Source organism: Lissotriton vulgaris, chromosome 5 (genome assembly GCF_964263255.1).
Source record: "Lissotriton vulgaris chromosome 5, aLisVul1.2, whole genome shotgun sequence".
Classification (NCBI taxonomy): Eukaryota; Metazoa; Chordata; class Amphibia; order Caudata; family Salamandridae; genus Lissotriton; species Lissotriton vulgaris.
In genome coordinates this window covers 1,996,888,711-1,996,903,696 of record NC_141693.1, presented here as the reverse complement: position 1 = coordinate 1,996,903,696, position 14,986 = coordinate 1,996,888,711, and the positions used below count along the sequence as shown (strand labels likewise).

The 14,986-nt window shown below is 45.8% G+C and overlaps 1 protein-coding gene across 5 annotated transcripts in view; it reads right to left on the bottom strand.

Annotated features, from left to right (window-relative positions):
* The window catches only part of SETX (senataxin), a 631,151-nt gene that overhangs the window by 85,040 nt on the left and 531,125 nt on the right, over positions 1-14,986 (bottom strand). For all 5 annotated transcript variants that reach the window (XM_086924766.1, XM_086924768.1, XM_086924765.1 and 2 more), the window contains 2 exons: positions 870-1,042; positions 336-428 (listed from right to left, as the gene is read on the bottom strand). In XM_086924766.1, the coding sequence (XP_086780892.1) occupies positions 336-428; positions 870-1,042 (266 nt within the window). The remainder of the gene's footprint in view (positions 1-335; positions 429-869; positions 1,043-14,986) is intronic.

The following is a 14,986-nucleotide window of genomic DNA, read 5'->3' as shown; positions in this document are numbered from 1 at the left end:
ACTAATCACCAACCTAAGTGAAAGCAGTGCCTCGTTAAAATCTTACAATGTATCACTGTTATTACTGCATATGTTATAAAAAACTGCATGTTGCTGCTCTGTAACCACAGAAACCGAATCCAGTCCCTAATTTCATGTGGCTGTAGCAAATAAGGAACCAAGCTAGGAATCCATTTTCCCTCCATCACCTGAACTATTTATCACTTCTGTAAAAGCCAGATTCCTTTTGAACCTATGATAGGAGACCAGAGTACTGAAACGGAGTGCAGACAGCATTAAAAAGGGGCAGCAACCAATAGTGATAAAGGTTTTGAGTTTTTTCTAAAGTAACTTACTCATTTTCTCGTCGCTCTGTACCATCAGACACGTCAAACAAAAGGTATGGTTGGAAAGGCCACTTGGACGAACACCTGAGTTCCTCGGTCATCCTGCACAAAGGATAATAGATCATTTCGCTTCAACAAAGCTGTTCTTTATCAGAGGAAGCCCGATTCGAAACGATAATTAAAAGGCAAAGATATATTGTAGTCACACACGCAAAGATGAGCTACCATCTGCAGCTGTAAATCATTCTTCGCCTTAATGGCAACATAAGGTAACCCACTGTAAGACTCTGACATGATCCCATATAAAGACATGGGTCTTCTAAACTTTTCAACAACGCAGTAAGCTCTCTTCCTTACAGTATTCAGTCGAACACCATTACGCACTGCAGTGGACCTACCATTCGGAACTGTAGACGCCACCACAATTCCTCACAGCAGCAGCAGCACCTTATCGGCAAGAATCTATTAGGCCCCCATTCAGCATTGCAGTCATTCCGGTTCAGCACTGAGGAGAAAGACATTGCTATAAAAAATTGTAGTCACCTGTCTGTGTGTAAAGTTTTGCCATAGATGTAAGCGGATGGGAAGAGGCATATGTCAGGATGCATGCGGTACTGCACCGTCAGCTGCAGCACTGGTGTCTTCGAGGTCGCTTCCTGCAGGCGAGTGCGCATGCGTGCCATCATGGATTGCCCATAGCCATAGTCCTCTGCTTTCTACAAGAATCAAGTCACAGATTACTGTTTTTGCTTTTTGACCCAGCTCTCCTTCAGACAATCACTTCCTCTAATTAACATAATTACTCTTGGACTACCTGTAGATGAAGAATAGGTTTGCTTACCTGTAACCAAAACTTTTATTGCCTGGAATAATCGGTTTACTGGTTGTAATGTTGCAGATGACATGCAGTCATGTTTATGCCATCTAGTGCTGAAGCACTCAAGCACAGAACAAGGTAAAAGTGCGCATGTTGGGAACATTCAATAGGTTTAATGCTGTGATTCACTCAGTTTTCAGGGGTACAATAGCATTAAAGAACAATCCATTCCCAGCCATGACCCAATAGTATGTGAGCTTGAAAAACATTCATTCGGCATGTTTAGGTCCAAAGTCCAATAAAATGTAAATGAAAGGGGAGCAGAAGCTTCCATAAGCATGGACAGGGCATGCCATTTCAGATCACACCACTAGGTGAGACTCATTTTTATTTCTCTGTAATTCTGGCATACTAAAATATAGGAACACAACAGATCATACGTCCAGGAACTCCCTGAAATCATCCACCAAACTGAGCCCTTGATGGTAGAGACCATCAATGGGGATCCAAGTACGTGCCCAGTTTCTTCCAAAAAAAAGGAAGTGTCTGGGAGGATTGCACGACTTGATATGAACCATATGAATGTTAAGACCTCCCTCACACCTAGGGAATGAAGAGTTCTTTCAGCCAGAGTTGAAGGGTGCTGAAAAAGTTGGCAATATAACTGTCTGGTTGACATGAAAGTCCAAAACTACCTTGGGGCGGAATTTAGGGTGGGTCCTCATATTTACTTTGTTAGAGTGGCAGGCAGTGTAGGGCTCATGTCAGCTTAACGCCTGAATTTCGTTAACCCTACGAGCTGATGTAAGTGCTACACGTAAATCTGCTTTACACGAGAGATGCTGTATGGACGACTTATGAATAGGTTCAAAAGGGGCCTTCATGAGACATGAAAGGATGTTAAGTTCCCAGGGAGGGGAAGTACACCCAATAGAGGTGAAAATCTTTTTTAGCCCTTAAAGAAAGTCCTTAATCACTGAAAGTTTGAAAAAGAGATTTGTGAAAGACATTTCCTGTAGGCAGTGAGAGCCGGTAAGTGAACTTGTATGGAGGAGAATTGCAAGCCAGATTTTGTCAAAATGGAAAAGATCGGTAAGAAGGACTTCTTTCTGGCAAGTAGTAGGAGGTGTGGCTCAGTGGCCAGGGCAGCTGACTCCGCAGTACGGGGCCCACAGTTCGATCTCCGGCAGCTCAGCTCAGCACCATGTGACTCTGGGCAATAGCTCGCTTAATGTTCCTGACGGCCCCCAGCGCCTTGATACCCTTAGGGGTGATTAGCTCGTGCTTTACAAATACCGGTTTATTTATTATTAGGATGTACATTCTTGGAGGAACACCAAATACAAAATCTCTTTCACTTGAAGGCATATACTGAACGGGTCGATGGCCGTTTAGCCTCTCTGAGGATGTCCATGAAGTCTTGTGGCAAATTCAAGTGACATACACTAGGTCAGTAACCATGATGCCAAATTCAAAGAGGAGAGATTGGGGTGAACCATCTGGCCTCCAAATTTCGTTAGCAGCTCTGGGCGGCATGGCAGCTTGAGATGTGGGTGCTGTGACCAGTGAAGAAGGTCCTTTAATCACCAATGACTTGGCCACTCCTGGGTTATCAAGATGAATCTGGCTCTTGAGTGGGACAGTTTGAGGACTGCTGGACTCGGAGGGATTGGTGAAAAGAAATTTGCCTGACCAGTCGATCCAAATTGTATTTACCTAACACAATTGTTTACAAGAAACTCATTTTTAAAACATTTATTTTTCATTTTTTGCAAGTTTTACCCTTTGCAATGATTTAATCATAAACCGAAAAAATAAATGGAGTATAGAATATGATGGGATCCATATACCCAAATTAATTGAAAAATTGCAGTATTAATTGATACTGGGAAGAAGGTAGCCCGAGGTGTGAACTGATTTTACTCACGTCAGCAGAAATGAGTGATATATTTATTCATTATTCCCAAAAATATTTATAAAAAACACACTGATATATATTTACAATGCACTAGCAGTGATTGGAAAACACAGTGACATTTGTGACCCCAGTGAAGTGACCATAACCAACGCCAATTAAAACAGTGATTTTTTTTTTAAACAACAGGTTATTGGAGGAAAAGGATGTCTTTTGTGATTTTGATTCACTATTTCAGATCAAGGACCAGATTCTTTTCTAGTGCTTTTAAGACTATCCTTAATGGTTGTCGACGACGATTCAACCCAACTGAGGATAGGAGGGTCTCTGAAGGACAGGGAATTCTTAGGGACTGCAAAGCATTGATTGAAATCAATAGGGTATTTTGGGAGGTGTGTGAGGGCTACTTGAAAGAGTTATTTAAGAAAAGTGCTTACCTAGGATCATTTAAGCTTCTGTAGCAAGCACCAAATCAGGTGTAGCATAAGTCTTCTTAAAAATCCATTAATCAATACCATGTCTATCATTAATTCAGTTAATTCCAGGTTGTAACTCATTGATGAGCATCAACAATCATATCTTCTGTTTATATGTCTAGTATGAGGCAGATCATATACCTAACTAGGACTTATAAACGTGCGCTATTCCTCTAGACCAGTGGTTCTCAAACTTTTGACCCCTGAGGACCCCCATTGAGTCACCACTGGAAGCGGGGGACCCCCAAGCAATCTGTATGACTTAAATTTCAAATATTAAAACAGTAATTAAAAAAAAAAAACACACATGTGCACACAATACAAATACTCAAAGTACTAAGGATTTTGGGGCCAGATGTATGACCATTTTATTTAGCGTTTCGCAATTGGCGACCCATTGCGAATGGCAAATTGCGAGTCGCTAAATAAAATGTACAACAGTGTGTTTAACACTGTTTTGGATTCGCAATGGGGTTGCAAATTGCGAGGCTCATTAATATTAATGAGCCTCTCGCAATTTGCGAGCCCGTTGGGAATGCCAGCCCTCCCAGGGATGGTGGCCTGCTGGACTCTGACAACAGAGACCTAACACTGACAAATCCACAGATGATACATCCTCTGACGAGTCGCAACAAAGACGTCCTCATTGGGACAATAGGAGACCTAAACCAGGGCAATCAAAAGACCCACATACTGCTCAATCGACTTCAACAACGGATAAACAAACAGCCAGCACATCTAGTGTTCAACAAACACCGGCACCTTTTTTAGAGGTAGGCATTGGACAGGAAATAGAACCAGGAGGAGCAAACGCACAAACAGAAAGCGCTCCAGTTGCCAAAAGCACACGGAGTCAGAAAGCCTTGTCATAAACATATCTCAGTACCAAATGAGCAACCAAGAACTACAAACATTACAGAAAGGATCCTCATACGTTCCTACATACCACTCCAATTTACTAGAGACAAAAGTTTGCGTATACAAATTCCTCAGATCATTAAGACTAAGACACTTTTTCACTAACGTGATAGAACCCACAGTAACTACTACACAAAATCAAGAAAACACCCTTATGGGTCTAAGAACAAAAAGTAAGTTTATAGCACCTGTGAGCCACAAAGTCTTGGATGCATTCGAAAAAGTCATACTAACGGAACTTGAAGAAACATTCAAAAAACCAAGATCAAAACACTCTAATATGTCGCAAAAGGAAAAGCAAATTCTAAGAAATTTAGCGAATAATCAACAAATCACCATAAGACAAGCAGACAAAGGTGGGGCATTGGTGATAATGGACACGAGTTATTACAAAGAAAATGTACAGAAACATGTTCAAGATTCTAACATGTATACCCGTATCAATTCAGATCCTACAAAAGAATTCATCAAAATTCTAACTACTATAATACAGAGTGCAGTTGACCAAGGTACCATAGGTCCCAAAGAGAAAGAATACCTCATGAAAAACAATCCTGCTACTCCATATATATACATGACACCTAAGATTCATAAGCATGAAAAATTACCACCATTAAGACCCATTGTATCCACAGTTGGATCCATTCACGAACCAGTTGGAAAATACCTGGATAAACATTTTCAAAATATGGTGCAAAATAGTTCAACTTATATTAAGGATACTACACACTTTCTTAACATTTTGGCGTCCGAAAAAAGCAACTTCACCACAGACATGATCATGGCAAGCATAGATGTGAAATCATTATACACATCCATACCGCATGATTCAGGCGTATCTGCCGTGGAAAGCTTTCTCGTACATGAGAACAAACCAGAAAAACTCAAAATACTACTGATGGATTTACTACACTTCACGCTATATCATAGCTATTTTGAATGGGAAAATCATTTCTATATACAAATGTCTGGCACTTCTATGGGCAATTGTGCCGCGCCTACCTACGCTAATATGTTCATGCACCGGTATGAATTAGACCATATACTGAACAAAGAAGAATGGACCAGCAACCTAATACTATACAAGAGATACATCGATGACATTTTTGTGTTATGGAAGGGAAGTAAGGAAAACCTAATCAATGAATTGGATCTACTAAATCAAATTGATGAAAGAATACAATTCACCTTCACCATAGACAAAGAGTCTTTATCATTTTTGGATGTACAATTAACCAATAAAAATGGCAACATAACAACGTCCATATTTACCAAAAAAACTGACAGGAACAATTTACTTCATTTCAAAAGTTTTCACCAAACCCCACTAAAGCAGCATTTACCCTTTTCACAATTACTTAGAATAACAAGCATTTGCAATGCAATAGGTCTCGCATTATTTAAGTTTGAGCTATTAGCATTGTAAATGGCAATTGTTTTTTGCTTTATGCTATAGTTTTTTTTTTACATAAAAAGCTTCATATAAAATATGTTTTATTAAAGTTATTTATGCAGTATCTAAATTTTGTTTGCATAAAACAGTATAATAATATCTTAGTAAAAAAGTCAAATATTTTAATGGAAATTCACCAAATGTTCATTTATGTGTTGGTTTTGAAAATAGCTAAATTAATAGCTTTGTCATTTACAATGCCAATAGTTATAACTTTCGCAAATGTGACACCTATAGCATTTGTCATGCAACATTTGTATTTACGTGACTTAGATGTATTGATATTACAAATAACAATGGCTTTTAATTTTTTTTAATACTTAATAAAAGTGATTGTAATTTATAATGGCAATAGCTTAAACTTTTGTAAATAACTTTTGTGAAGATTATGTTCAGTGTATTTTATTGTAACAAAATCCAAGAACAGAAGTGAAATATTAACATCTTTTTGTGACATTTGTAATAAAGCTTGAAACATTGAGAGAACATATTTGTGCTGTGGTGGTGCTGAGTGATGCTGTGGTGGTGCTGAATGGGGCTGTGGTGATGCTGAGTGATGCAGTGGTGGTGCTGAGTGATGCAGTGGTGGTGCTGAGTGATGCAGTGGTGGTGCTGAGTGGTGCTATGGTGGTGCTGAGTGATGCTGAGTGATGCTGTGGTGGTGCTGAGTGGTGCTGTGGTGGTTCTGAGTGATGCTGTGGTGGTTCTGAGTGATAATGTGGTGGTGCTGAATGACTGTACTCACTGTCACTCTGCACTCACTCTCACTCTGCACTCACTGTCACTCTGCACTCACTCTCACTCTGCACTCACTCTCACTCTGCACTCACTCTCACTCTGCACTCACTCTCACTCTGCACTCACTCTCACTCTGCACTCACTCTCACTCTGCACTCACTCTCACTCTGCACTCACTCTCACTCTGCACTCACTCTCACTCTGCACTCACTCTCACTCTGCACTCACTCTCACTCTGCACTCACTCTCACTCTGCACTCACTCTCACTCTGCACTCACTCTCACTCTGCACTCACTCTCACTCTGCACTCACTCTCACTCTGCACTCACTCTCACTCTGCACTCACTCTCACTCTGCACTCACTGTCACTCTGCACTCACTGTCACTCTGCACTCACTCTCACTCTGCACTCACTCTCACTCTGCACTCACTCTCACTCTGCACTCACTCTCACTCTGCACTCACTCTCACTCTGCACTCACTCTCACTCTGCACTCACTCTCACTCTGCACTCACTGTCCCTCTGCACTCACTCTCACTCTGCACTCACTCTCACTCTGCACGCACTGTCACTCTGCACGCACTGTCACTCTGCACGCACTGTCACTCTGCACGCACTCTGCACTCACTGTCCCTCTGCACTCACTCTCACTCTGCACTCACTGTCACTCTGCACTCACTGTCCCTCTGCACTCACTGTCCCTCTGCACTCACTGTCCCTCTGCACTCACTGTCACTCTGCACTCACTGTCACTCTGCACTCACTGTCACTCTGCACTCACTGTCACTCTGCACGCACTCTGCACTCACTGTCACTCTGCACTCACTGTCACTCTGCACTCACTGTCACTCTGCACTCACTGTCACTCTGCACTCACTGTCACTCTGCACTCACTGTCACTCTGCACTCACTGTCACTCTGCACTCACTGTCACTCTGCACTCACTGTCACTCTGCACTCACTGTCACTCTGCACTCACTGTCACTCTGCACTCACTGTCACTCTGCACTCACTGTCCCTCTGCACTCACTGTCCCTCTGCACTCACTGTCCCTCTGCACTCACTGTCACTCTGCACTCACTGTCACTCTGCACTCACTGTCACTCTGCACTCACTGTCACTCTGCACTCACTGTCACTCTGCACTCACTGTCACTCTGCACTCACTGTCACTCTGCACTCACTGTCACTCTGCACTCACTGTCCCTCTGCACTCACTGTCCCTCTGCACTCACTGTCCCTCTGCACTCACTGTCCCTCTGCACTCACTGTCACTCTGCACTCACTGTCACTCTGCACTCACTGTCACTCTGCACTCACTGTCACTCTGCACTCACTGTCACTCTGCACTCACTGTCACTCTGCACTCACTGTCACTCTGCACTCACTGTCACTCTGCACTCACTGTCACTCTGCACTCACTGTCACTCTGCACTCACTGTCACTCTGCACTCACTGTCACTCTGCACTCACTGTCACTCTGCACTCACTGTCACTCTGCACTCACTGTCACTCTGCACTCACTGTCACTCTGCACTCACTGTCCCTCTGCACTCACTGTCCCTCTGCACTCACTCTCACTCTGCACTCACTCTCACTCTGCACTCACTGTCACTCTGCACTCACTGTCACTCTGCACTCACTGTCACTCTGCACTCACTGTCACTCTGCACTCACTGTCACTCTGCACTCACTGTCACTCTGCACTCACTGTCACTCTGCACTCACTGTCACTCTGCACTCACTGTCACTCTGCACTCACTGTCCCTCTGCACTCACTGTCCCTCTGCACTCACTGTCCCTCTGCACTCACTGTCCCTCTGCACTCACTGTCCCTCTGCACTCACTGTCCCTCTGCACTCACTGTCACTCTGCACTCACTGTCACTCTGCACTCACTGTCACTCTGCACTCACTGTCACTCTGCACTCACTGTCACTCTGCACTCACTGTCACTCTGCACTCACTGTCACTCTGCACTCACTGTCACTCTGCACTCACTGTCACTCTGCACTCACTGTCACTCTGCACTCACTGTCACTCTGCACGCACTGTCACTCTGCACGCACTGTCACTCTGCACGCACTGTCACTCTGCATGCACTCTGCACTCACTGTCACTCTGCACTCACTGTCACTCTGCACTCACTGTCACTCTGCACTCACTGTCACTCTGCACTCACTGTCACTCTGCACTCACTGTCACTCTGCACTCACTGTCACTCTGCACTCACTGTCACTCTGCACTCACTGTCACTCTGCACTCACTGTCACTCTGCACTCACTGTCACTCTGCACTCACTGTCACTCTGCACTCACTGTCACTCTGCACTCACTGTCACTCTGCACTCACTGTCACTCTGCACGCACTGTCACTCTGCACGCACTGTCACTCTGCACTCACTCTGCACTCACTGTCACTCTGCACTCACTGTCACTCTGCACTCACTGTCACTCTGCACTCACTGTCACTCTGCACTCACTGTCACTCTGCACTCACTGTCACTCTGCACTCACTGTCACTCTGCACTCACTGTCACTCTGCACTCACTGTCACTCTGCACGCACTCTCACTCTGCACGCACTCTCACTCTGCACGCACTCTCACTCTGCACGCACTCTCACTCTGCACGCACTCTCACTCTGCACGCACTCTCACTCTGCACGCACTCTCACTCTGCACGCACTCTCACTCTGCACGCACTCTCACTCTGCACTCACTCTCACTCTGCACTCACTCTCACTCTGCACTCACTCTCACTCTGCACTCACTCTCACTCTGCACTCACTCTCACTCTGCACTCACTCTCACTCTGCACTCACTCTCACTCTGCACTCACTGTCACTCTGCACTCACTGTCACTCTGCACTCACTGTCACTCTGCACTCACTGTCACTCTGCACTCACTGTCACTCTGCACTCACTGTCACTCTGCACTCACTGTCACTCTGCACTCACTGTCACTCTGCACTCACTGTCACTCTGCACTCACTGTCACTCTGCACTCACTGTCACTCTGCACTCACTGTCACTCTGCACTCACTGTCACTCCGCACTCACTGTCACTCCGCACTCACTGTCACTCCGCACTCACTGTCACTCCGCACTCACTGTCACTCCGCACTCACTGTCACTCCGCACTCACTGTCACTCCGCACTCACTGTCACTCTGCACGCACTCTGCACTCACTGTTTCTGCACGCACTCTGCACTCACTGTCACTCTGCACTCACTGTCACTCTGCACTCACTGTCACTCCGCACTCACTGTCACTCTGCACGCACAGTATCGGGCTTGTCTGGTTCTGCACCCACCTCAGGGTTCCGGGTGGGGCGATCCTGCCACCCCCCTCGTCGTATCCAGGTGTCTTTCTTCCCTGTGCTCAGTCTTCAGTCGCTCCGAAGCCCGTCCCTTGGAGCTATCCCAGGCGGGTCTCTGCCAGCAGGGGCGTGTTGTGCGTTTGCAAGTGGTCTATCTCCGTGTGGCCCTTGAGGTCAGGGTTGGCTGAGGTGGCTATCTCATCCCTTCTCCTTCCGCCCGGTTCGTGAATATGGTCCGGCCCTCTCCCGTGTAGCGCTTGTCCTCTCACAATGACCCCTGGTGCAGGGGGGGGGGGGGGGGGGGGGGGCACTATCTCTTCTTCCAGTTCCTAGTATCCCCACTGCTGCTTCAGGGCCTTCTTCCCCGTTCGGCTGTGTGCCTTGTCACGTAGGGGGAGGGGGGGCAATGTCCGGAGTCTCACCCCCTGCCGCTCTCGTGATCGTTCTGCTCTCCCTTCCCTGCGTGGCCCCGATTCCTTGCTAGTGTCGTCCCTGGCGGGGTCAGCCTCCGCTGCTGGTGCCTCCCGTAGTCTGTCGCCTGCCCCCGTGTCTCGTGTGCCCTCCCCGCCGGCCGTTCCACAGGCGGGAATGTGTGTATGGGGGGTGGGGAGAGGGCACCTCCGTCGATGCGGGTGGCACTAATGGGAATTCGGGGGTATGCACCGGACCGGTAGGCCACTGGCGCAAGGCCTCCCCCCAAGCGGTCCCTTCCTCCGCTTTTGACTCCTGGGCTCACCTCCGTTGTAGGCGTCCAATCTCGCCTGCGGGAACGGACCAGCTCCGCCGATCCAAGCGCCCGCGGTTTTCGTCGTTGGAGGGGGAGTGGTGCGGGGGGGGGGTGAAGGGATCCCCCCGCTCTCCGCTCCCGGGTAGCACCTCCACCAAGCGCCGTGCCTCGCGGGTGGGACCCGTTCCGCTTCTCCCTCGGTCTCCGCGTCTGTGGTCCGGAACCTCACTCAAACGGCCGCCATCTTGGTAAAGGCGGCCGGAATTCAGTCCAAAGCTGCTGCTACTTCGCGGACGCCTCTCTCCGCACCTGAATGAGGCCCGGGCTCGGTCTGTCGCGCCGCGATTCCGGCTCCGCCACAGCAATCAGGCCGCCTCACAGGTCAGGTTCGCTTCGCCACTACGGTTGCTCAGCCCCTCGTCGCGGGACCTTAACTCAGTTATATAATAGTATGCACTTAATTGAGACTGAAAAATATAAGGCTCGCAATTAAAAAAGAAAAAACACAAGACGCCGGTAACCGGAGCGCGGTCGCGGAAACTGAGAAGCAGCCTTTGTTGTAAGCATTTTTTATGCAGCGTTTTGCGCCGGCCTGCGAACAGGAAGTCAGGCAGGCCGGGCGGGACAACCGGAAGTAGGAGGGCGGGAGCCTACCCCGCCTCCCACGGAAGAGCCGCGATTGTTTGGCGCACCGGAGCAGGCAGGAGCCTACCCTGCGCCGAAGAAGGGAAGAAGAGTCTTGCTGCCGGTGGGAGCCGCTGCACTGAGGATGCCGGTGAGTGGGGCTTCGCCTTGTTTGGGGGGGGGGCATCTGTGTGCGCGCGGCGGCGGACTGTGTATGTGTGTGAGCGTGCATGTGTGTGTGTATGTGTATGTGTCCTGGAGTCTGTGTGTATGCGTGTGTGTGACGGGGGGGTGGGGGGTTGCCTGTCTGGGTGCCTGCGTGTCTGTGTAAGTGTAAATGCGTGTGCGTGTGTGTGGAGCCGAGAGGAGAGGGGCTGGTGTGTGTGGAGGGGTCTCTGTGAATGCGTGTAGGTGACGGGGGTGTGCCTGTGTATGCGTGTGTATGTGCGCATGCGTGAGTGCTGTGTATGCGTGTGGCTGTGATGTGCGCATGCGTGAATGTTGACGCGCGTGCACGCAGCTCAATCCAGCCGCTCGTCACAGTTTTGTGTCCCTCATTCCCCCGTGTCAGACGACTATAAGTCTCCAGCCTGGACGCATCCTTCGGATGCGATGTCCAGGCGAGACCTAAAAAGGATTGCATCTACCAAGGAACTGTACCAAAAACACAAAGAGGACATGTTGGAGAAATTCAGAAAAAGAGGATACCCCCAAGCCATCTTGGATTCTGCCTCTCAGAGAGCTGAAAAATTACAAAGAGACTATCTGTTAAAACCCAAAGAAAAAAGTGATGAACAAAGATCTGTATTTGTATCCAAATACTCCACAAAAAGTTCGATGATAAAAAAATCCATCAAAACACATTGGTCTATGCTTGCACTAGAAGAGGACTTCAAAAATTTACTCAGACACCAACCTATCTTTGCTTATGAAAGAACAAAGAATTTGAAAGAATTGGTGAAAGAAATGAAATCTACTGAACATGGCACATACAAAGGAACTCTACCATGCCATAACTGTGGAAACTGCTCTGCAATCATAAAAGGAAATACTATAAACCATCCTACAAAAGGTTTGCCTATAAAATTGAGAGTATCTGGAACGTGCGACACCTCAAATGTCATCTATTTGTTGAGATGCCCCTGTGGCCTCTCATATGTAGGCAAAACACAAAGAAAAATAAAGACCAGAATTGTGGAACATAAAAGTAACATTCGGTTAAAAAATAACAAATCCACTATAGCGGTACATTTCAATGAGGCAAAACACAACGTAAGCCAACTCAAATTCTGTATACTTGAAAAAGTGGCAACCCTGCCGGGTCGAGACAATAACAGCCACTTACTACGCAGAGAAACCTTCTGGATAGACCACTTATGTACCCTCCAGCCGAAAGAACTCAATGAAAGGCTGGATCTTCATTGCTATTTATAATATGGACATTTCTGAATTCTATGTATTTCAGCTCGCAGTATAAGCCGAAGTTCTAAAATCATTTTGAAATGTGATATTTTACGTACGTTTTGCTATGCACATATAACATGTTTACTCTGTACACACATTATTCTTTTACTGACACAACCCCACGTGTCTTTTCTGTTAAACACTCGCACACCGAGATTTATATGCACTTTAGTTCCCGACTAGAAATATAGTCTGTCGTTTATGTTTACTCTAGTAAACACACGCTGTTACCTTAGCGTTCACAAAATCATAGAGGAGGTAGAGCGCCACCCGCTTCACGTTCTGAAACCATGGCAACACACAGCGAACGGGTTATATACCATAGAGCGCTTCCGTATAGAGCGCTGCACGCCGAGATTAGCGAGGGAAGCACCACGGCTCCATTACCCCGGTAAGACAGCACCGGCACTTTTTGATATAGTAACGAGACATTCGTGTCTACGTTATGTACTAACAGTGAGATTTCGTTTACCTTTTTCAGCTAAACACCGCGAATGAAAGATTCCATGCATTAAGGTCAGTGCCCAATTATTGGGTCTCAATTTTCGTTTGACACTAGCCTAACATAAGCGCCTTATTTTTGTTAATACACTCATGATTTCTTCACAAACGTTTTTCGTTACATTACCTTGCATGCATGTGGGGCAGCACTCATTTCTTATGCTGGTATAAAAGCTTGTTTTATACAGAGATTGTTTCATTTAGGCACTAACTACGACCTATGATTAATGTTTCTAGAGTTAATGAAGTCCCCTGAGGAAGGGCGATACGCTTGAAATGCATTGGGCAATACTAGCAACGTAAAAATATGTTTTTGAGACATGGAACATGTTGAACAATCATGAATACAATGATATGTTTCGAACAAAATACTATTACAAATAAATGAATTATTGAACATCAGAGAAAGACTCGTATGCAAATTTATGAAAGTTTGAAAAGGAGTGCATGGATGGAATGCATCTTGTGTTCACAGGATACATATTTTCATGTTGATATATCTTGATCTTGGAAGCCCAGCAAGATTACCATTCATTGCACCAACGACAGTGTTACATTCATCAAATAAACTCAATTCAAAATAATCACCTGGAGTGCGGGACCCACAACAAATTATTCGGACTCAGCAGACCACCATGTCTGGGACTGCTTTTAAATAAAGCACTTTAAAAAAAATAAAATGCAGCCTGTTTTCCATGCATCAAAAAAAAGAAAATGAACCGTTTTCATTTCATTTTTTAAGGGCAGGCAGTGGTCCCTGGGACCACTGCCTGCCCTTAAAACATAATTTTTTATGCATATGCAAAGGGGAAGGGGTCCCCGGGGGACCCCTTCCCATTTGCGAATGCATTACTATCTACTTGAAGTAAGTGATAATTGCGAGTGTTTTACGACCGCAATTGCAGTTGCAAAACATTTGTACATGGTTTTGAGACTCGCAATTTGGAAGGGAATGCCCCTTCCAAATAGCAAGTTGTAAAACATCAGTGTATAGAAAATGGTACATAAGGTAAGGGGACTACAAACAGTAATATTAACATGTCATTCATACTGATAGGCATTTTTAAAGAGTGCTTGGTCTTGAAAAGCACAAACTCAGGATTCAGAACATAACACAGTGGCTAGAACTGACTTTTACATTATTTTTTCCCAAATAAATCTTTTTATAGGTCTCTCTGCTAGATTACGATTGTCACTATGAAGTGCACCGTAACAAAAGAATCTCTGTGACAAAAGCAGTAACCACGGACCTATGCACATCAAATCTGCTTGTTACACGTTCTTTGCAGTAGGCACATTAACCCTCTGTGCTACATTAGTTAAGTTAAAGCTGCCACTGAACAAAACTCTCCTCGCTCTACAACAGGTACATTAATCACTGGCATTATCTTGACCTTTTATTGTTGCTCGAACTCTGCTAATTATACAAGAAACTTTGCTGTGCTTTTACAACTGCTGCCCACGGACCCCCTGGGAATGTGTCACGGACCCCAGTTTGGGAAACACTGCTCTAGACTGTTTAGCCCCCGTCTAATCGAGTTGCATTTGTCTATCCATTTACACTCTAGACTCTGTAAAATCAGGGATAAGTCACCACCTCTCTGAGGGATTTTGGCTTATTCAATAATCTGCCAACACAGTTTGTCGGCTGTGTGGGTTTTTTCTTTCTAGTGTTGTACTAGTGGGGCATTTTCTACTACACATCGT